General features: G+C 52.2%; 4 protein-coding genes across 4 annotated transcripts; 2 read left to right on the forward strand and 2 right to left on the reverse strand.

Annotated features, from left to right (window-relative positions):
• Positions 1–2673: 2673 nt before the first annotated feature.
• On the forward strand, positions 2674–5888 carry LOC120657148 (APO protein 2, chloroplastic-like). The gene is made up of 4 exons (XM_039935410.1): positions 2674–2979; positions 3072–3139; positions 3768–4088; positions 4707–5888. The coding sequence occupies exons 1-4, from the start codon at positions 2827–2829 to the stop codon at positions 5533–5535; spliced, it is 1371 nt and encodes a 456-aa protein (XP_039791344.1). The 5' UTR covers positions 2674–2826; the 3' UTR covers positions 5536–5888.
• Positions 5889–6002: 114 nt separating this feature from the next.
• Positions 6003–7994, reverse strand: LOC120657149 (dynein light chain LC6, flagellar outer arm-like). Its single transcript, XM_039935411.1, has 2 exons — positions 7355–7994; positions 6003–6341 (listed from the first exon to the last, which is right to left on the reverse strand). The coding sequence occupies exons 1-2, from the start codon at positions 7649–7651 to the stop codon at positions 6186–6188; spliced, it is 453 nt and encodes a 150-aa protein (XP_039791345.1). The 5' UTR covers positions 7652–7994; the 3' UTR covers positions 6003–6185.
• Positions 7995–17702: 9708 nt separating this feature from the next.
• On the forward strand, positions 17703–21121 carry LOC120657150 (endoglucanase 6). Its single transcript, XM_039935412.1, has 5 exons — positions 17703–18142; positions 18274–18681; positions 18789–19043; positions 20083–20197; positions 20294–21121. Exons 1-5 carry the CDS (start codon positions 17918–17920, stop codon positions 20806–20808), a joined length of 1518 nt encoding a protein of 505 aa, XP_039791346.1. The 5' UTR covers positions 17703–17917; the 3' UTR covers positions 20809–21121.
• A 398-nt stretch (positions 21122–21519) lies between these two features.
• On the reverse strand, positions 21520–22583 carry LOC120654244 (uncharacterized protein At3g17950-like). The gene is made up of 2 exons (XM_039931762.1): positions 22301–22583; positions 21520–22208 (listed from the first exon to the last, which is right to left on the reverse strand). The coding sequence occupies exons 1-2, from the start codon at positions 22376–22378 to the stop codon at positions 21705–21707; spliced, it is 582 nt and encodes a 193-aa protein (XP_039787696.1). The 5' UTR covers positions 22379–22583; the 3' UTR covers positions 21520–21704.
• Positions 22584–23099: the final 516 nt, after the last annotated feature.

A 23099-nucleotide genomic window follows, 5' to 3' on the forward strand; every position in this document is an offset into this window, starting at 1 on the left:
GTGACGTCCTCCGCCACAGCGCAGGGCTGTGACACGCCAGCCTCGACCCGCGCGGGGGAGCTGGGGCGAGCCGCTTTGCGTCTTTTCGCGTGCCAGCCTGAGCGCCTCCAGCGCTGGGGCGGTGGTGTCGGAGTGTTGGGGTTGGATCCAGGTGGGAGGAGGTCCGTGCCGGGATCGTTGCCGGTCGCGACGGACTCGAGGCTCCCGAACCGAAGCACAGTGCCCGCCGGGAGTGGGCGTGGCTTGTTCGCCATCCAGGAACAAGAGAGAATGAAGATGAAAGTCATGCAGCGCATCCCCTACCTGGCGCGCCTACTGTCGGCGTCCTGACCCGAGGGTCCGACACCAACTAGTAAAATGTTGCGTGATCTCTCACCCTGGATGGTTGATGCAAGAGATAACACCGGAACGCACGGGTTTATCCTGGTTCCGGCCGCGGGGCCGTACGTCCAGCAAGGGTGTGCGAGTGCACTGTACTATCTTGCACCGGGGGTGCCTATAGTAGGGGGTACAAGCGAGGCGAGAGAGAGAGAGGGAAGCTCCCAAGTCTCTGCTAGAGGAGAAGTTGATTGAGGCGAGTGCCAATATCGGGGTTCAGAAGAGCGTATGGGCTCTGCGAGTTGTGCTAAGTGTGGTGATCTTCCCAGATGGATAAGACAGAGACCGCCTCCCCTTTTATAGACACAAGGAGGGGCGGTGTACATGTACGAGAGGGGGGAGAAGTCGTCGTTCTTCCCCGAATCGGGGGCGTGCAGTGGCGGGCTACTGTGGAAAGTACACTGTGTTGCACTGGAGAGTGAGGCGCCGGGCGTGGCGGTCGTCCTGGGCGTCGTCCTTGGCCTTACAGAGATCGCACCGACGTCCTGGCAGCTCCGATGGGCGGCGTGGTAGTTGCTGTAGAGGGTACTGTCCTCTGCGCTCGCCGTGGCAGCGCTCCGAGGGTCCTGCAGGCGGGGGGTCTTGATCTGGTCAAGGTCCGGACCGCGCCCGAGGGTCGTGCCCATGCCGTTCGAGGGTTCCTGCGGAGGAGAAAGTACATGGAAAGTACGAGGAGTTGGCAGCACAATGGAGGGAGGAGCGCCGCGCATGTTCGCACAGTGCATCGCAGGTTCCCACAGTGGTACCACAGTGCCAGGGATGGCTGTTCAATGACCGGAGTTGGTGGATAAGACCTTGGTCACAGCCACTGTGCGGAGTGGTGGCCTGACGCCGTCTGACCCGGGTGCCGCGACGGAGTCGTGAGCATTTAATGCCTCCGTACGGCGGGTGGGCGAACGAATAGCCGTTTGTCCTTTCTGTCGAGGGGTGGCCTCGAGCGAGGCGGAGACGCGGGGCGTTGTCGAGGGTCTTGGCGGGGAGCCCTCGAGCGAGGCGGAGATTGTCCCGCGGGTTCGAGGGGGTTCGTATGGGCCACATTGTGTTCTTGGGCCGTGGACTGGGTTTCTTTGAGTCCTTTCCTTTCCTTTGGATCGGAGGGAGGCTGTAGGCCTTCGTGGGCCTGGTTGCCTAGCATATGCTTTGCGTTTTAAGGGTGTTTTAGTCTCTTGGTTAGGGTGCCCCTAATCATGGTACCCGACATGTCTTTCTCTGATTAGAACATACTTGTGCTTTACAAACACTCGTTTTAAAGTTACTTAGTTTGCGATATAGCTATATTTGATCCTAGTAAATCAGTTTATCTTAATAAAATGAGTACATAGTGAAGTTATGGGACCAAACTAAGTGTTTAAGAAAAAGATAACACTACAAGTTTGCTAGGGTAGTTCAATCTGCCTAGACATCCAAACTAAAGCATTGTTTATTTCATATCAAGATTGATATAATTTTACTTATGGCTTAAGGAAAATATGGTACATGACTACTTCCTCGATTCCAAATCATTAGTCATTTTGACTTTTTCGTATGTATAGTTTTTACTATGCACCTAGATATATATCATATCTAGGTGCATAGGAAAATAGATGTATATAATAGAAAAGTCAAATGACTAATTAGGACAACGTAAAAGAGTTAACCAATAATGCAAGTACCGAGCTACATAAAAGGTTGCAACATGATCAATAATGTTGAGTTCCGATAATCGCTTCCAACAATTGTGTAGATTATTATAAACGTTAAGTTTCAAGATATTATTCCAAATCTAGCAATATGGCTTTCATATGGCAAATTTTGACAACAAATAATAAAAATTGACATCAATTACTAGAAAATCAAAAGAATAAATAGCTATAACATGGGTATTCCGAATAAAACACATTGTTTGTTGGGTTTAAATAACATTGTGAAGCAGAATAAGCAAGCAAGCGGACGACCACATCACATAACACAAATAGATCTGATCATATGTCGGGTCGGGTCGGGTCGGGTCAAAATTTTTAGCCCGAGCCCGACCCGCCATGTGGTCGGATCAGGTTGGGTTTGGGTCGCGTCAGATAAAACCCGTTTTTTTCATGTATAATTTCAAATCGGTTGGGTTGAGTTGGATATTTTTGGGTCAAAACTTTCAAACTGAAGCCAGTCCGGACGGGTCGGGTTGGGTCGAATTCATCGCCTGGGCCGCTTGGACGGCCCGTGATCTTGGAAGAATACTATCCGGCGCAGCGGGCGTAGTCACGGATTGATCCCCGGCGACTTCCCCACCCCAAGCCTGCCGAGTCCACGGCTCCACGCCCCACAGAGGCACAGAGCGCACGCCCGCCAGGTCCCAAATCCCAACCAGCATCGCGTAGTCCCCGACCTCTCCAGGTCCAGGATAGGGACACGGAGGTGGAAGAAGCTCTCCCTCCCTCCTCCCTCCGACCCTCCCTCCCTCCACTGGCCGCGGCCATGCGCCCCTCCACGTCCGCCTCGGCCCTACTCCGTCCGCCGACCTGCCCCTCCACGTCCGCCTCGGCCCTGCTCCATCCGCCGACCTGCCCCTCCCGTCTCCCCCAGCTCCGCAGCTTCGTCGGTTTCCGGTGGTCGGCCCCCCGCTTCCAGGTACCCTCCACTCCTGTGTTTCCAGGGGCATTCCATCTCCAACTCTTGTGATTCCGTGCCAGTTGCTCAGCTGCAGTGGCTGTTTGCCGCAGGTTAGGGAGCGAGCGGGTGCGGTCGTAGGGGTTGTCAATGGCACGACTGGATGCAGCTTGAGGCTCGGGTAAGTCTGCTTCCTGCTGGCGCTCTGGGTTATATTTACTCGGGAATAATCTCGGTACTGTGTCACTGTGTGGAACTGCCACAAACAAATAGAGTGGGTTGCGGGGATTAGGCCCAGAAAAGATGGCTAAGTAGTGCTCAAATCAAGAGCTATTCTGTAAATACCTCTGCTGATGTCAAGACTAGTGGGCGAGCAAACTGGACTTCATTAGATTGAGGAATGAGCTATCCCAATTACTCTGGGTATCATACCACTGCGATGGTTCTCGAAAGTGTCAGCATGTGTTAATGTGTGTTCATTCTGGAAATCCTTTGCTTTCGTAACCCCTTTTGCATCTCGTAGGATAATTGTAGCAAGCGTTTTTTATGTATTCATTGAGTAATCCGTACTGGAGACCCCAATGGTTGGGTGAAATTTGTCAAGATATTTGTGAGAATTTCTTGATTATATAGTACTTTTTTATATGGACAAGACTGAGTCATCTTGAGTTCTGTGTTTCTTTACTAAGGTTGGCTGAATGCCTTCTAGGTACAAGGCATATCACAATACATCCATGTCTTAGCAGACATGTTCTGATTTGCTGATGAATTTACTTACAACTTGTATTGACCAATTTTTTCTTTGGCAGAGTACCTGCTTTAACTGTCTGCCGACCTCATCAAAGGGCTGCTGTCATTAGAAATGAACATGCTCAGAATGCTGACTTGCCCCGAAAATACTCAAAAAGGGAGAAGAAACCATTTCCTATACCAGTGCTGGAGTTAAGACGCCGTGCAAAGGAAAGGATGAAGGCAGCACAAGGGAAACCGAAACGACCACTGCCTCCACCGAAAAATGGAATGCTAGTGCATAGACTGATACCAGTTGCCTACAAAGTGTACAATGCAAGAATTTTGCTGATCAACAACTTGAGGAAGCTCATGAAAGTAGTACCTGTAAAAGGCTGCAAGTAAGTCCAGTTATCCATCATTTATTGATGATTATTTGTTACATGTCATGCTTATGGGTGCCATAGAAGGATCTAAACCAAGATAACACAATATGATACCTATAAAGCAACAAACTGTATGCCTGGCAAAGAATATAAAAAAGTATTATGTGGCATTTTTTGCTTACATGTTATATGTTAGGTGCTCAGTTGATCAAGTGTGCTAATTATTATTTTCTGTTTTCTACAATGCATAACATACTTAAGCATATGATCATGTATTCATGTTAGATTATGCAATACGAACTTCATAGCTTCTGGAAAGACACATCTGTTATTTGCAATAATACTGTTCTTTTACTTGGGCTAGAGTCTGTTATAGAACACTTGTGCCTCATCGAGGATGCACTCTTCCATTGGTCCAGGTGTTGCTGGTTTGATGAAAGTCAGTCTGTTTGTCTTGGAACACTTCGCTAGTCTCAGAGAACTAGAATTTCTGTTTACTTCCCATTGAAACTGTTACGCTGTAGAAAGTAAAGCTCGTGGCCATACTAAATGAACTTTCTAGATGCTCATATGTGCTTGATCAGCACACTATGCTCTAATCAGCACATTCAAATGTGACTTTTTCTGATGCAGATATTGCAGTGAGATACATGTCGGATCTGTTGGACATCCTTTCCGAACATGCCGAGGAATGATGTCAGATCAACGTAGAGGAGAACATGACTGGGGAAGTACTTTAGTGGAAGCTGTTTTCTTACCGGTTGAAGCCTACCATCTAGAGGACCGCCTAGGGAAACGTATCCCTCATGAACAGAGGTTTGCTGTACCCCGCATTCCCGCTCTTGTGGAACTTTGCATTCAAGCTGGAGTTGACCTCCCTGAGTATCCCACAAAGCGTCGAAGAAAGCCAATAATTAAAATAGGAAGAAACGAGTTTGTTGATGCAGATGAAGATGACCTACCAGAAGCAGAGCCTGACAGATTTAAGCAGACACTTCTTGAAGAACTACATTTTGATGAGATTATCGCTCCATCTACCCCAGAGGAGACAGCAGCTCTTGCCGAGGAAACACTCGAAGCTTGGGAGACCGTCAGGGATGGTGCCTTGAAGCTTATGAAAGGCTATGCTGTGAGGGTTTGCGGATACTGCCCTGAGGTGCATGTCGGCCCAACTGGCCACAAAGCACGAAACTGTGGAGCCTTCAAGCATCAGCAGAGGAATGGGCAGCATGGGTGGCAAGCAGCAGTGCTCGATGACCTAATACCTCCTAGATATGTCTGGCACATGCCAGAATCTGGGGAAGAACTGCAGAGGGAGCTGAAGACCTTCTATGGGCAGGCACCAGCTGTAGTTGAGATGTGCATTCAGGGTGGCGCCAAAGTGCCAGAGAAGTACAAAGGCACAATGAGACTAGATATAGGAATTCCGTCTAGTTTGAAGGAGGCTGAAATGGTCATCTGAACCTTGGGGGCAGTTTCGAGTTGTCTCCGGGGACAAAAACAATATAACCCCATGCTCCATCCTGGACGTGGCTTACCATAGATTCATTTTACTAGTGAATGTATATATCCACATCAGGACTTAGATGAGAAAAATCAGCAGATTTCCTTTGTTTGATATCCACATTGTTGTCTCCATATTTTTATTTGTACAAATGCAAAATAATCTGCTGAATTTTTTGCTAGTAGTCAACCATTAGGAATGGATCAAAGAACCCAGGATGAGCAGAGGCAGTAGTTGCTGCCTTGCAGAACAAGAGAAGGCCAGTTCCAGCTGATTTAATACCTTGTGAAGGGGAACATCATCTTAATATACTCCAAATTCGTTCCCTGTGCAACTTGTATTCTTATCTGGCCATCTACAGAGGAATCAGAAATTTATCGTACACTCATGCACAATTACACAACCACAGGCAGTATAACACATATTCAGCTGAAACAGATGACATCAACAAATCGAAATTTTATCAGAACCATAACGAGTTTCCATTTGCCTTCGACGAAACAATGCAATTTACAAGGCTTCGGTCTAGCTGACTGAACAGCTGAATTTGGTGTGGGCTGCCCCAAGAGCTGTGCATTCATGAACCATTTGTCTAGCGGTGGTGACCGTCAATGAGGTGAGGGCTCCACAGCCGTCCTGAAGAGCAGGATGTAGACCTTATCGACGGAAAAGTACAAGAATCCACCCCGGGCGTGCGTGACATATGAACCGAAACTCGTCCCCACGATGCAGTGCCAAGCTGGCCCGTATGCAGTATCAAACTCCTGTCAGCAAAGGATGAGACCTTATCAGCATGCACAGGATTGCAATCCGAAACAGGACAGACGAAATGAGGAAATTGCGGACAAATAGTCGGAATATGCAGTTGTATGATCAAGTATGTGGATGAAATGCACAAGATGGTCCCAAATTCTTCTGTTTCGATGCTTGGAGATTTTCAACTATTGGTTGTAGAACGAACTGACATAAGTAAGAACCATGTTGGGCACAAATGGAACTTTTGGAAAAGTTAGATTAAAATTAATCAATTGAATTTGCTAATTCAAGGTCCAATAACCTGCTGAAAGGTTTGCTGCGTCATTGGTCAAACTTGGATACCATTTTGTGAAATGACAACCACCTGAAGGTATGATGACACGGCCTTCTGATTGTGCAGTGTATTAATTGCTCGTATTGGTGGTTAGCAACCATAGATTGCGCAAGGATGGCTTAGCACAATTGCGAAGCATAGTTCATTCAACGTGACCCCATCGCTAGTTCATTCAACGTGACCCCATCGCCTGGTTGTTCAGAAACTGATACTTCAACTGCCAATGATGGGATCAGCAGATGAACTGAAGGACTATTTTGGATTCGGACGCATGAAGACAGTTCAAGGGCAGGCAATCTGAAGATCACAATTAATCGAGGCAACAAAAAAAGGAAATAAAAGGTGATCAACTGATCATAGCGCAGAGCTCTATGCCTCTATCAGCATGAAGATGTGGCAATGCTCTGATGCATGTGGACGGTACAAGTGGAATGTGGAATCAGACTAAAGCAGCAATGCCACTCCAAAACAAAATTACTCGACAGGAAGTAGTTCTAGGGGGCTAGCGAACTCTAGTTCGAAATCGAGCAATTGATGCATCGCTGTCCTCACGAAAGTCCGACGAACAATCACAGATGTCAGATACTCTAATCCGCGAATGATAAAAAAAAATATTTGAAATGTCCACTGCCAATTCGCAGAAACAGTGGTCACTGTATGTGCAGGCTCGGAGTGGTCGGTCCATACCTTCTTGAGCGCGAGGGCGAGGCGCTTGGGCTCGAGCCGCCGCGGGTAGTGCGGCATCGCGGCGAGCTCGTCGCGGGCGCAGCGGAACGCGCGCCGCTGCAGCGCGGGCGGCATGTCGGCGGCCACCACCCTCACCACGGCCTTCCTCTCCTCCTTCTCGCCACCGCCGGCGGCCGCGCCCGCCGCCTGCTTCCCCTCGGCGCCGCCCTCCACGAGCCGACGCTCGACACCCAGCAGCGACCTGACGGCCCCGCCCCGGCGCCCCGGCGCCTCGCCGGACCCCTGCTGCTCCCTCATGCCGCCGGATTCCCGTGCGAGCGCGCGCGCGGGGCGAAAGGTTTGACCCGGATGGGAAAGCAGCAGGACTGGGCAGTCGGCACTCGGCAGCAGCGAGTGCGTCTGCCTCTAGCGCCGTGCGTCGCAGCGGCTCGGGCAGCTTTTGATTTTGGTTTTTCTGGGGAGGAGACGGGCGAGCGGGACGCGAGGAGAGGGAAGGGGAGAAGGACGTGGGGGGTCGTTAAAGCGGGGGCGTGTACTTTATATGGTTTTTTTTCCTCCGCCCGGGAAGCCCGCCGGCGGGATCACCGACGAGCGGGGGCGGGGCTCGCGGCACGGCCACGAGCACGAGCGGGCGGAGCACGGCGCGCGAGCTCAGTTTTCACCGCTCCGATGGCGCGCGAGCAGGAGGCGGGCGGTGTGGCCGCGACCGTTCTGCCTTGCGGTCTGCGGCGGTGTGCCGCTGCCGGGGGGCCGGGGGGGCATGGCGGTGCACCAGCAGCAGCAGCTCCGTGTCAGTGTACCGCGCCGTGACCACGGTACTGGTGGAACAAATAGTGTCGCGCCGTGGTGTTGGTGTTACGGTGTTACCGTTGGAGCGTACGCTTTCAAGTTTATTTCAACGCATTTACAAATTATGGAATAGCCCAGTGTCATTAGATCTTCAGAATAGACTGTAACAGTGTCTTGCACGCCGGGGGAGAAAGAAGCAACCGCTGGGAGAACCCAAGCTACCTAAGTAACTACTGTAGAGTTAATTCCCAGAATGCCATTAAAAAATATAACTCATCCTTTGTATGCCATTGAATGGCACGTAGGGGATTTTTTTATGTCTATGACATGTGAGGCCAATAGCATATAAGGAATGTTTATAATTTTCAGTGGCATATAGGGAATTGACCTACTACCTAACCCACCCCCAAAGAAAACCCATTCTCCAAAAAAAAATGAAATGCAAATGACCCGTAGCAAAATTACCAAACAGCTAGTGGCTACTACATCCAGAACGCCACCGGAGAAAATGACGGCACATATCTGGACGCTACATATGAGCTGGTAGTCCGGTGACTCGTGGTTCGCAGCTTCCCTTTCCGATCGAACTTGAGGCCAAACATGGTGACGCGAACTATGCGACCCTCGCGACCGTCCGCATCACCATCCTCGCAGGGCACGCTCTCCACGAGACAAAACTTGCTGTCGCCCATGTACGCGAGCGTGGCCGCCGCGCCACGAAACAGCCTCTCCTCCGTCGTGTCCGACTCCGGCGGCACGGTGGAGTCCGTCCTGCGGGACGGGATCTGGCAGGCGCAGACGTACCCGAGCTCCTCGTCGAGCCCGACCCACGCGCCTAGCTCACGATCGAAGTGGCCCTGGCCCCGGAACGGCAGCGCCCACGCGCCGCGCCGCGTCCACTCGCCACGCTCGGCGTCGAAGGAGCAGGTGTCCTCGCGGCCGCCGTCAGCAGCGTCATACGTGGACACGAAGACGGTGCGCCCGTCCGGGTGCGTGGCGTGGGAGAGGACGGCCCGCCCCGCGGCGAGCGGCGGCGGCGACGGCGCGGCCACGGTCTTCCACGACCACTCGTACCTCCGGAGCCACGGCTCCTCCGCGTCGCTGGTGCAGGGCGCCCACATGAGCGCCTCGAGGGCGGCCGGCAGGCCCGCGCCGAGCGTCGTCGGCGCGTACAGCGCGCCGCCGCCTGCCACGGCGACGATCGCGCCAGCGAGGTGGCCCGGCAGGGGAGGGGCGACGGCCAGCGCCCCCGCCGCCGTGTCGTAGACCAGGGTCGGAGCCTCCGTCCCTCCGCCGCTACTCACGACGACGATGTTGCTGCCGATCGCGGCGAATTTCGTCTTGGAAGCAGGCGCCACGAACCGGAACGCCGCGGGCTCAGGTAGGCGCATCGGCTCCCGATCTGAGTTGTCGGTGTCGGGGATCATGGTGTCAGGGTCGATCTGGTGGATGGAGTAGCCCTTCTCCCAGTCATCCAGCACCAGGTACAGGTGCTTCTTCCGCGCCGGCCGTGCCCTTTTGCTGCCGTGGCCTTGGCTCCGGTCGTCATGCCCCCGGCGTTTGGACATGCCTCCAAGCTTCTCTGTCAGCCTTGACAAAGCGAGGAACTGCTGTCCAAATAATGTACTTATTAGGATGGACGAACTCGATTTTTGACCTACCATTGAAAGTAGGGAGAGGCTCACTAATATAATGAGACCGAGAGCCAGGGGAAGAAGAGATCCGAACGGAATTGCGTACAATTCGATCAGGACTCGGCATGGTTGCATCGCAGCGAGCTAAAAAAACATTTTGGGACACATGGGCCGGCCTAACAGATTAGATGAGATAACGGGCCACATGGGCCGGCCTAACATGTGAATTTTGAGCAGATTGGGCCTTTTTTAGTAGATCTGGCCTTCGCCGCTCACGCGCCCGGCGCACGATTGCATTCCATATGAATGGGTGAAATGGTTTACGCTGCTGAGGCGAAGCCAATCCATCGGTCAGACGAGCACACGTATTGGGACTATTTTGCTCTCTGAAACAAGGCCATAATTGCAGAAATTTTACGCACTTGTAAAACTTCTGCAACTACGAACTAAGCTTTCTGGTCTAAAGCTGATTGGCTCTTAGCTAAATTGTCCCGGTTTACTATCCTTTTCACCAGATAATAACCATAGAGAAAGGTGTTTGTCTCTGCCGGAGTTGCCGAGTTGTAGAGCAGACAGGCGGGTTCCTCTAAATCCAACTGCAGCGTAAAAGGGAACGAACACTGTAATTGCCAGAAGAATGCAGCAGCCCAGCATCAGACCATCAGAACAGAGACGGGCGAGACCGCAAGACCAAACCACAGCTGCATTGACCTTGACCTATCGTCAACACACCAACTGGAAGCGTACTCGACGTTTCTACCATCCAAACCGAGACGGGCGAGCGAGGGCCAGGATTGCCGGCTGTCCGAGATTTCCATGGTGTCTCCTCCTCCGGGTCCGGGAGCCGGCGTCCTCCTTCTCCTACTGATTACCGTTGGCGGCGGTTTCCCAGGAACGGATTAATGGCCTGGTTCCGACCGATGGTCGTATCCGGCGTGTGGGCGTGGCAATAAACCAAGTCACGGGAGCTCTCGAACGTTCGCAAACAGCAATCGTGCTCCATCGAGTGGTGGTGGTCTGGTCTCCGACAGAACACTAGGGGCAGCAGCAGTTGCTCGGTCAGGGGAAACCGCCGTTGCCTGCTCGCCTTTCGCGGGCTCACTGTACCCGCGGTCACCTGAAAAGCGGCGAGGCCCGCACGCCCGCAGCGCGACGACCCTTTCCCCCGGGCTACAGCCAGAGCCACACCGCGACTGCCGTGCCGTTGGGCTTGGACGTGCGTGCATGCCGGCCAAGTGGCGCCGGACGCTCGCCCGCAAAGCGGAGGCGGTTGAGCCGCCGGCCCGTCGCAGCCTTCGAGTTCCCGAGTGCAGTCGAGCACGCAGCGCAGGGCAGGACGCAGCGACGCAGGCTGCGCTCGACCGCTCGCTGTATGGCGACCGTGGATCAGGCACGCCTGCCGGGAATCCAAGGATTCCAGGGTCGTGGCACATTGGCGTTCTCGATCGTTAACCTGCTCTGGATCCCTTGATTCCTCCTCACGCAAAGCACGGCAGCTTGATTAGCCTTTGCGAGCCCTTTCTTTTGGGACGCCAAGGTTTCTCATCTCTCATCTTGTGGTTGCGGTAGGCGGTAGCCGATGGCCGCACACGCTTTAACGGTTCTCCGTCCCGTCGTCCAATCCCATCCCCGCCGGGCCGCCGGGAGTCTCGGCCTGCCCGGCCGGGGCCGGGGGTCCCATCCAACGGTCGCGTTTAACGAAAACCGGCGGATCTCCGGGCACGGATGGCAGGAAGGCGCAGCAGGATCGCCGTGCTGTGATGGTATCTTGGATTGCACTGAACGGGGTCGATCTCCTTCTCAAGACGCGATTGTAGGATCTTTTGGCACGCGGTTAAAGCCTAAGACGACGCTACTCATTGGCTCATTGGCGCATTGGCTCATTAAGGCTGTGTTTAGATTCAAAATCCAAAAATCCAAAAAATTTTTGTAGAGAATCTATCTATATAGAACCCGAGTAATAGTGGAGGCCTCAACACTCGGGTGATACTAGCATACTAAACACACGATTAAATGGAATAGAAAAAACGAGTGCTGGGAGACCATGCAGCACTCGAATTTCCAACCGCCAGATTTGGATAAGATACCATCAGATTGAAAGAGGCAAATAGAGATAACTAACAGGCTAGAAAATAATATAATCAACAAAATTATAAAATTCAAATACACAGATTTATGCTACAGTCAGTAAAGACACATATTTTTACTGCTGCAAAACTCTGCAGATGCATATGGTAAAATTTTTACAATATAACAGATTTACACCTTAAATATATAAAAATTACAGTGCAATCAGTAATGTAATTATAAGGATCATGTAATGTAATTTGCAGATAAGATAAACACATTGCATCTCACAAATTTTAATGCGCCAGATATAGATCCAAAATTGACATATCAAATGAAACACACACTAAGTATTGAACCTTGATAACATAGATAGATAGACACCGGAGCATTTACATATACTTCATAGATAGAAAACTTAAAAAAACATGAAAAAATAAGTTTAAAAGATGGAGCATTTTCATAGGATATACTACATCAAAAGATATCATTACAGATCAACCTGAAAACACCAGACCAACCAAACTACTATCCAAAATAGGAGAAAATAGGAGCCACTCTGATCTGAAATCCGTACCAACCAAACAGCCTTTGCAAATAGAAGATAAAGCCACCATGATCTCAAATCCACATGCATACTCTTGGGTGCCGGTTGACATTATCATGGAAAGTCAACTTCTGATTACTTTTAACCATACCAACACTAACAAACCTAGCCCTCAAAGACTCAGCAGCAACATCATTAGGGCATAGGATAAATGCATAACGGCAAGCTGAGTCAATAGCAATAAGGTAATATGGAATTTTAGGAGATCCAACCAACTGTTCCAAAGCACGAATAGACAGCATGAAAAGATTGCTCAGATCTTTAGAAGGTGACCACCCAAGAACCAGAGTACCAGACAAGACTGATGACCTTCTTCAATACCAAGATAAGTGAAAATGTCCCGAGCAACTAGAACGTCCTTCCGTATAAAATTATAGGGTGAACAACTAAACTGAAGTAGCAATCATAATGACAAAGAAACCATTTCTAAGCCTAATCCATTTTTTTTACCTTCCATCTGAATATAACAACTAAACACTTGAAGTATAAAGTACTAAAAACACAAATTAAGAAAAATGGAGAACAAAGCAATTAAGAAAAAATGCAAAGGTATAGATAGCACAAGCAAATTTAAAATACACAGATTTTATCTATAGTTAGTAAGATGCAAACAATAAATGGAGCCTGAGGAACCCAGTCATATGCAAAATAGACATAATGCAAATAACAGGAACAAATTCATATAGCCAAAAAATTACAGGGCGAACATATGAAAATGATGATATTGATTAAGTTGTCACTACAATATACTAAAACTGTCAAAGTTTTATACTATTACTGTAAATTTAATAAGAATTAAAGAAATTGATAAAAATTATGAACATAATTCATGTAATTCATAGCACTAGAAAATATCACTGACCCTGAAATCTGAAATAAAGTACACAAAAGAGTAAGGGGTCACTGCACAACTACGAAATTAACCTAAAGTTACCATGAAGAGCTGTTCAGAAAAAAGAGGTGACTACATAATTAACAGGGTCAGGGGGAGATGCAGGGCAGACCAGATGTTGCTCTAACCTAACAAATTAACAGGGTCAGGGGTTAGGGGGAGATGCAGGGCATACCAAACGTTGCTCTAATCAAACAAATTAACAGGGTCAGCGATCAGGGGGAGATGCAGGACAGACCAAACATTGCTCTAACCTAACAAATTAATAGGGTCAGGGGACACTGCACGAAGCAAAAATGATTAGATAAAAAGCTAATGATTTGAATTAAGGTACACAGAAATGGACGCAATTGATTCCAATAACATAGAACAAACATTATAATCTTCTGGAAATACCAATTACTAGAAGACCAAATCAAAAGGGAAAATGGTGGAAATAAGAAAAGCAATAGGATGAAATAAATAAGAGAAAATCAACAATAATAGGGGGATCTCCAAATCAAAAATCCTGAGCGCTTTTGAAGCTGAGCAGAGAAAAGAACAGTGGTGATGAACTAATTAGAACAGAAATAACTACAAAACAAAATCGAAGAAAAAAACCTTAGAAACCAAGCAAGCAACTTCAGATCGACAAGTGAAATTCCAAAAATACGAGGGGAATCTAACAAATCGCATAAACTGAACTCGAGATGGCGAATCAGCGAAGAGGAGGGAGACCACGAACAGAAACGGCACCAAATCAAAGGGAAAAACGGTAGAAATCAAACAAACCAAGGTCAACATCTTAAAATCGATAAGCCAAAAGCAACAATTAGTGGGGGGGTGTCTGGGGATGGACCTAAGCTCCTACGAGCTAAACGACGATACGAGACAGAGAGGATGAACAAAATGGGACAGAATTAACTACAGAACCAAATGAAAGAGAAAAAAAGGATAGAAATCAAGCAAACGATGAGCAACAACTTCAAATCTACAAAGGAATCATCACAAATACGGGGGGAATTTAAGAATCGTCTTACCTGAGCTGCTGAAAAGGGGGTTCGGGGGTTTCTCGGCCGGGAAGAGTTGAGCAGTCGCTCCTCTTAATAAAATACGGGTGGGGTCCGTTTCATCCCCCGGTCGAGTTTTTTCTGAGGTGCTGGAAAGGAAGCAGCAAGAGAGGTGGAATGGAACAGACGAGCCGAAAGGGGAAAGCAAAATGGAATGGGGGTTTTTACATTTTTACCATTATTACCAATGGCACTCGTCAGATTGTCATCTTTACAATGACACCTACAACTATACCAGTAGTGAGAAGTTTAATTTACAATTTTACCACTTTTGCACATGTGTCAAGCCACGCTTGCATGACACGCTGGCGCCCAGTCAGCTCGGGGGTGCGAAATGTCATCCCTATCCCTGATCTCTCCTCTCTCTCTCCCTCTCCGACAGCCAGGCCCTGCAGATCCTCTCACTGCCAGGTAGATCCCACCTGTCAGCTTCATCTCCTACCTAGCGCCAGCCCGGACGCCTAGCTTCTCACCTCCCTCCTAGGCCACAGGCTCGGCACCGGTTCCTTAGTCGCGACAGGAACCTGTCCTTGGCAGAAGCCCAAGCGCCGGCCAGTATTGCTGCTGCCCTCGCCCACCTTGCGGTCCTCTAGTGGCTTATCGAAGGTCCGATCCAGGAGCTCAAGGTACTTACGGTATAGCAGCTTGACGGCCATGCTGTTGGTTGGGCCAAGCCCGATCGACATCCTCGGCAATGGCCGCCAAGGACGCGACGTCGGCGAACCCGCCGCGAGCGCGCACAGCGAGGAACAGGCAAAGAAGCTCCACCTTGAAGCCATTCCCGAGCTGCGGCGGTGGGATCGAGAGGAACGAGACCGCCTCGGGGTGCCACGCCTCGGTGATGAAGGTCGCAAGCACGGCATCGAACAGTGCGGACGCGAGCGCCCGTGAGCTGGGCCTCTGGGATCTCCAGCATGGCGAGGAATCCGCGAGCGTGGAGCTCGCCAATGACGCCGAGCACGACGAGCTACGCCTCGGATCGGATGGGGCGCGGACCGGCCGCGGCGCCGCCGCCACTGGCGAGGCAGATGCGCCCTGTGCCGTCTTGTGGCCAGAGCTCTAGCGGGGACGTTTAGTTTGAAGACGGGCACTGAGGAGTCGAAATTGGACGGAGGTGAGAAGTTGGGCGACCGGGCTGGCGCTAGGTAGGAGATGAAGCTGACAGGTGGGGTCCACCTGGCAGTGTGAGGATCTGCGGGGCCCAGCTGTCGGAGAGGGAGAAGAGAGATAGGGGCAAGGAGGACATTTTGCACCGCCGAGCGACTGGGCGCCAGCATGTTATGCAAGCGTGGCTTGCCACATGTGCAAAAGTGGTAAAATTGTAAGTTAAGCTTCTTACTATTGGTATAGTTGTAGGTGTCATTATAAAAATGATAATCTGATGAGTGCCATTGGTAATAATGGTAAAAATGTAAAAACCCCAAATGGAATGGTCTGAAGAGAGAAGAAAAGCCACGGCTCCCATAAAACAAACAATAGAGACTGACAGATAGGGCCCATCACATGCACATCAACAGACCAGACAGAGCACCGCCTAATCAGATCCAACGCACATCGTGGACGCAAGTAAAAATCGGACGCTGCAGAAATGGGGTGATGGAGCTCACAGAAACACTCGAGCAATGTTTAGCTTTTCTCTTTGTAAATTGTCTGCATAGTATATTAAATATAATTGAAAAATAAATCTCATTACATAAATGGACTGTAAATCGCGAGGCAAATTTAACGAGTCTAATTAGGACGTGATTAGATACTAAATTACTACAGTAAATCTACAGTAAACATGTGTTAATGATGACTTAATTAGACTTATTAGATTCGTCTCGTAATTTATATATGAGATCTATAATTAGTTTTGTGATTAGTCTACATTTAATACTTCAAATATTAAAAGATTCTACTTCCAAAATTTAAAAATCCAAAATCCAAAATAAACTAAACACACCCTAAGTATACTTTGCGGAGATCTCGGCGCTAGAACAGGGGGCTCGTAGTACGCCCGTAGAGAGTATCCGATGAGGACCAGAGAGAGACCAAGGGTTACAGGGAGCAGGTCAGGAACAGCGAGCACGGAGCACCGTCAAAATGTGCAAGCGAACGAGGCAGTGGCAGGAGTGACCGGCGCTGAGCAAGCCGAGCCCGGGGACGGCCGGGCGGGGACCACGACTGCCTGCACTAGAGTTTTTACGGCGACCCATGTGGCGCAGTGGCAGCGTCTACTGGACTCTGGACTGCGGCCAGTGTGCGTCGGCGTCGCACGGGAGCGCCACGCCTGACGAAGAACCGGAGAAAACCGCCCTGATTCCGTACGGACGAAATGCGAGCTGGTACTTCTATTCTAACTGCGTAGACCTCTTTTTCTACACTCCACTAATCCTGACCACTCGTACGCCCCAAAAGGACATTGCGGTGCATTTATCGCCCGGAGTAGGTACTTTTTTTTTGTTAGTTACGTCAATACGTGCATGCGCAGTGCCCATGTGTTTGTTGCAACACTGTCCTGGATAACAGGTACCCCTGAGGCCCTGACCAAGTGACCATCGCGTGATGGATTGAGGAGCTTATCGAACACCGTTTCACAGAAAGTACATGTACCAGTAGATCGCGAAATCCTTCCAGCAGGGCCACGAGCATTTTTCTATCGCGTTGAAAAGAAGGAAACCGTTGGCACGCTAAGGCTGACTCCAACGGAGCAGCCAAAGGCCCAGGCAAAGCTAAAATAGCTGCCGCGCGGGTACTGTAGCAGCAGAAATCTACTTCCAACGGGACAGCTAAATGGGCCAGTCAAAATTGCGGTAGGAGAGAGAATCAGCCAAAATCGCTAGTGCTCTGGCCGGCAGCCATCACGCTGTTCCATCTCTGCTAGCATGGCCCCACAGCCTACCAACCCGGACCCACCACCATTTACTACAAGAGGAGAAGGGAAAGTAGCTTTGTTGTTGGATTCACTCGTGATATAGGTGGACAGGCAATTTGCCGGGGGCAGGCAAAGCCCCGGATGGCTGGCCGAAATGGCTTGCGCCTGTTGCAGGCAGCCTAAGCGTCATGGACATGAGACCGTTTTTGCACAGGACCAAACAGCTAAAATGAACCAACCAGCCAACGGCTGCTGAGTCACCTGCGCTGGTCCCGCCCCCGGAGCCTGCCCTCTCGGGTCCCAGCCAAAGCCGAGCTGGCCTCCGGCGCCGCAACGTTCGCCACGCCCACGCGGCGCCTTCGCACTGGCTGGCCCCCAGGCCCCAGCACCCTTCGTTCCTCGGCCGCTTTCCCCTCCCATCATTCTCCATCGGCCGCCTCCGCGGCCCCCCCGCGTGCCGTATTTACCCCTCCTCCCTCCCGTTCGGCCAGCCGCCTCCCCCCGGCCATTATTAAAGCGAGACCGCCCCTGCCCAGCTCGGCCAGTGCTGCTAGTACGCCGCCGCGCACACCTCCGTCACTCGCCGAAGCGTCCAACTGTGTGTGCATTAACTTGTGAGTGCTGAGTGGGGTGTGGTGCATTGGAGTAAGGGGGTTCTTCCAGCTGCAATGCCGGCGGCGCCGCGGAGTGTGAAGGAGATGGCGGCGGCCGAGGTGGTCTTGGCGGCAATGCTGCTCTCTTCGGCGGCGGTGGCGGCGGCGCAGCACGACTACGGCGACGCCCTGCACAAGTGCATCCTCTTCTTCGAGGGCCAGCGCTCCGGGAGGCTCCCGCCGGACCAGCGCGTCCGCTGGCGCCGCGACTCCGGGCTCCACGACGGCGCCGCCGCCGGGGTACGCGCGCTCGTCTTAATATAAATTACTAGCTGCATTTGGCTTCTTGCGTCGCCACTGGTCGTGAGTCGTGACTTGTTGATTCTTTTTCTGTGTCGCGCGCGCGCGCGCCGCGGCGGATGACGGCGCAGGTGGACCTGACGGGAGGGTACTACGACGCCGGCGACAACGTCAAGTTCGGGTTCCCGATGGCGTTCACGGCGACGCTCATGTCGTGGGGGCTCATCGACTTCGGGCGCAGCTTCGGCCCGCACAAGGAGGAGGCGCGGAAGGCGGTGCGGTGGGCGACGGACTACCTGATGAAGGCGACGGCGAGGCCCAACACGGTGTACGTGCAGGTGGGCGACGCCTTCCGCGACCACGCGTGCTGGGAGCGGCCCGAGGACATGGACACCCCGCGCACCGTCTACAAGGTGGACCCGTCCCACCCGGGCTCCGACGTCGCCGCCGAGACCGCCGCCGCGCTCGCCGCCGCCTCCATCGTCTTCCGCGACTCCGACCCCGCCTACTCCAAGCGCCTCCTCGACCGCGCCGTCGCCGTAAGCGCGCCGCCGCCCCGCCTTCTTGTCGAGCCCGTGACAGCTCGGCCGTGTGCCAGTGTGAAAAAGGTTGCGTTTTTTTTTACCCCTCTATGTGACACGGGCAGGTGTTTGCGTTCGCGGACAAGCACCGGGGCCCCTACAGCAGCAGCCTCCACGCGGCGGTGTGCCCCTGCTACTGCGACTACTCCGGGTACCAGGACGAGCTCCTGTGGGGCGCGGCGTGGCTGCACAAGGCGTCGCGCCGCCGCGAGTACCGCGAGTACATCAAGCGCAACGAGGTGGTGCTCGGCGCCAGCGACGCCATCAACGAGTTCGGCTGGGACAACAAGCACGCCGGCATCAACGTCCTCATCTCGAAGGTAAACCTACCTCTTCAAGCTTCACCCTTGTGTGTGCAGTGTGCTATGGGACCTCCAACTCCATGGCCATGGGATTGGCTGTTCGCTGACGTCCGAGGCACTGGGAACACCCAAATCCTTTGCTATTATTAGGCCGTCATCAGCACTGGTCAGCGTGGCGTTATGACGGGGGTGTGTGTCTTGTTTTGGCCGTTTCTACTATCTCGATGCAACATCTATGTTGCGCATCGGGCAGCAGCCAGGAGAGCACATGGTGCTCTGCTCCCGCCGAGGATGTCATCAGCTTTTCGGTGGGCTCGGGGCATGTCAGCCTCTGCATGCCATTGACGCTTGACTTATCTGGCAACCTTCGGTGCGATATCCTGATGACATAGTCTAACAGCGGTAGTACTAGAATGTCTGGCTAATGGAGGTTATTCATACTGACAAGTAGAATTAGAACAAGTAGGACGGATGCAGGTGTTGCCTGCACCACAAGTTATTCCATATTCCTTACTCTTTTAGCATGAATATCTTTGCCTCTGAAAAAGGGTGTAAAAAAGCTAGCCAACTGATCCAATGTACTGCATTGCTGCTTTCTAGCTTATGCCTTTGGATTCAGTCGGATCCGCGTGATGATTATACTGTTAACATCCTCGCATGTCCCTGAGACCCTGGCGGCAACTGAATCTAGGATGTCATTATGGGCAGATTAGTGTAAACAAGACCTGATCATGCAGTAAACTGCTACTCATCAGCCTGTTATCACTGTTGGGGCTGGGGTTAGCAACACGCTTGTCTGCTGCAATCTCGGGGGTGTCTTCTCCTCTCTTGTGCTCCGCATGATGCCGGAGCAGGCGAGCGCAGCAGCTAGTGAAAAGCGAGCGGTAGACTAGCTAGCAGGGTTGCAGCGAAGAAGCCTTTTCATGTCTCACGGTGCACTGTAGCGAGATGAATGCCCAAAATACCCTCGTGCTTGTAGCAGTTGTAGCAGTGGGTAATAAATCATCAGGCAAATAACCAGTGTTAAACTAGTAATCCTCTTTTTATTGTTCTTCAGGAGGTTCTGATGGGGAAGGACGAGTACTTCCAGTCGTTCCGTGTCAACGCCGATAACTTCATGTGCACCCTCCTCCCTGGCATCTCCAATCACCCCCAGATCCAGTACTCTCCAGGTTCGGATTCATGGACACCACCACCAATCCTTCTCTGATTCGGATTGAAGCTGCACTGCATCGATCGACTGGAAATTCTAACGAGCTTCTCTGCAGGCGGGCTGCTGTTCAAGGTGGGGAGCAGCAACATGCAGCACGTGACGCAGCTGTCGTTCCTGCTGCTGGCCTACTCCAACTACCTGAGCCACGCCGGCGGGCGGGTCTCGTGCGGCTCGTCGTCGGCGTCGCCGGCGCAGCTCCGGCGCGTGGCCAAGCGGCAGGTGGGCTACATCCTGGGCGACAACCCGCTGCGGATGTCCTACATGGTCGGGTACGGCGCCCGGTTCCCGCGGCGGATCCACCACCGCGCCAGCTCGCTCCCGTCGGTGGCGGCGCACCCGGCGCGGATCGGGTGCAAGGCCGGCGCCGCCTACTACGCCAGCCCGGCGCCCAACCCGAACCTGCTCGTCGGCGCCGTCGTGGGCGGGCCCAGCGACGCCTCCGACGCGTTCCCGGACGCGCGCGCCGTGTTCGAGCAGTCGGAGCCCACCACGTACATCAACGCGCCGCTCATGGGCCTCCTCGCCTACTTCTCGGCCCACCCCAACCCGGCTGAGTCCGGCGGCGACTGAAAACATCGGGCTGTGTGGATGGGGACGACGACGTATGGGCCTTGGTATTTTAGGTGGGCTTTGGTTTGTCTTGCTCGGGCCCGATTGTGGTCTGCCTGGTGATCCGGCCAGCGTATTGACACGGTGTATGAGTGTGTATCCGTACGTGTACGCCACTTCGTTGTAACTAGATATCTAGAGCCAACTCCTTTCCTGCTAAAAAAGATCAGGGAAGAGGAATTGGTAGCCTGCAAGATTGTATTAGTAGTACTAGGTTATACTAGTAATATTAAGTGTGCTACTGCTTGCCACTTTTGTGCACGATGTTTTGGCATGAGGTTTGTCTGAGCATTTGTGACCGACTGAAACAGGCTAAGAGAGAGCAAGGGTGCCGTAGATCACATGTGCAAATGTAGCTGTACTGTCAATAACTCACAAGTTCACGGGTGGCTTCGCGGTGGCGAATCTTCCCTGCTGTGCATGGCCACGGCCGCACTCTGTTTCAAAAAAAAAAAAAGATAGTTGACAGAAGACCTGCGCTTACGACAGCACACAGCAGCGAGATGAAAACCACCCTATTCGCTGTGCTGGAGGCTGCTGTTGGAGTGGTGTGAGAGAAAAACACTGCTGGTTGTTTGATGGCTACTGCTGGAGTGGTGTGAGAAAAAAACAATGTTGGCTGATGCTAGAGCAGAACAGCATAACAAATTGGATGATTGCATTAGGCGAGTTTCTTCAGCTATCGAACAAATTCATCAGATGGCTTTTCAAAAAAAAAAAACAGATGCCCTCCCAAGATAACACGAGGTGTTCGACGCCGATCAGTTTGGCTTGATTACAAACGGAAAGTGACAAATAACTGAACAAGTGACAAAATTGCGGATTTCACCCATCCCATGAACCACTCTCCACCCCGATCATGCGGCTCCACCGCTGCAGATGGCGGTGAGCAGCACCGGCAGCCTCGCCAGCGATGACAACGAGGTCCCCTGCGCCGGCCTCCGCAGCTTCCACCCCCCGCTTTCCTCCGCCGCCGACGGCCGCACCCTGCCGTCGTTCTCGGACACGGGCGAGACCGCGGTCGCGTCCCTCTCCCCCGCGCCGTCGCCGTACAGCAGCCCGGCGCCGGTGAGCTGCCTCTCCATGTCCAGGAAGTGGCCCAGCGACGTGGGCGCGCGGGCGTCGTCCCTGCACAGCCTCCACCAGCCGCCGCCGGCGCTGCGCCAGCGCCGGCGCCTCCACCTGCGGCGCCACCTCCACCCTTCCTCCTCGTGCGCCGGAGCGCGCGGAGTCTCCATCTCCTCCCCTGCATCCCGCCCCGGCTGGTTGTCCTGCACCTGCCCCGGCTCCTCGTCGGCGAGGGACACGCCCATCAGCGTCCCCAGCGTCGTGCTCCGGTCACGAAAGAACGACCCAGTGGACTGGCAACACAAACCAGAATCAGGATTGCAGAGATTATGCTTACGCACATAATGTGCGCGGTGATTTTTGTGAGAAAGAAGAAAGAACGAACCTCGGTGGCGACATCGGACGAGGAGGGCGATGTCTCCGCGGAGGGCGAAGATGGGATCATGTCACCGTCGCCGTCCATCTTCTTCTTCTTCCCTTCCGGCGAGGATACAGTGAGGTGACACACTGCGCTCAAGTGCGGGAGCACGGTGAGGCGCACTGAGGCAGACGGCGGGAGAAAGAGCCCCCCCTTTGAAAGATCCTCGCGAGAACTTCTCCTCCGGGACGATCCTAGCTAGAATCTCTCAGTCCGGACAGGGACAGGACAGGCGAGAAGACTGGACGCGGGCGCCGAGCCACGGGGTGCCAGAGCCAGAACCGGAGAAGGCTGCAAGCCTGCAGGCTGCAGCAACGGTCAAGCTAGGCCTCTGTGCGAGGTGCGGCCGTGCTGAGCCCGGGGAAATCAATCCCTGGTTTTGAGCCCAGAACCTTTGACCAATACGTGGGGTAGTATTATAATAATCGACTTCCAAGATGTGCTTTGACGACACTGTTTGTTGGCAGAGAGCAACAGCAACTGTGGCGAGGCTGCATGGCCTTGTTTGCATCACGCCAAAATTCTAGCGCGCTTGGTGTGCTAAATAAAGTTTATTTGGAAAACTTTTTTAGGAATGGGTATAATTTTTCGCGACGAATCTAATGACGGTAATTAATCGATGATTTGTTACAGTGATGATATAGTAATCATCCTCTAATCGTGCGGTAAAAGGCCTTATTAGATTCTTCAGGGTCACTAGCGCGGGGGTTCTGAAGTTGATTTTGTAAACTGGCTTTGTTTGACACCGTAATTAGCGGTCAAATAT

Source organism: Panicum virgatum, chromosome 1N (assembly GCF_016808335.1).
Source record: "Panicum virgatum strain AP13 chromosome 1N, P.virgatum_v5, whole genome shotgun sequence".
NCBI lineage: Eukaryota > Viridiplantae > Streptophyta > Magnoliopsida > Poales > Poaceae > Panicum > Panicum virgatum.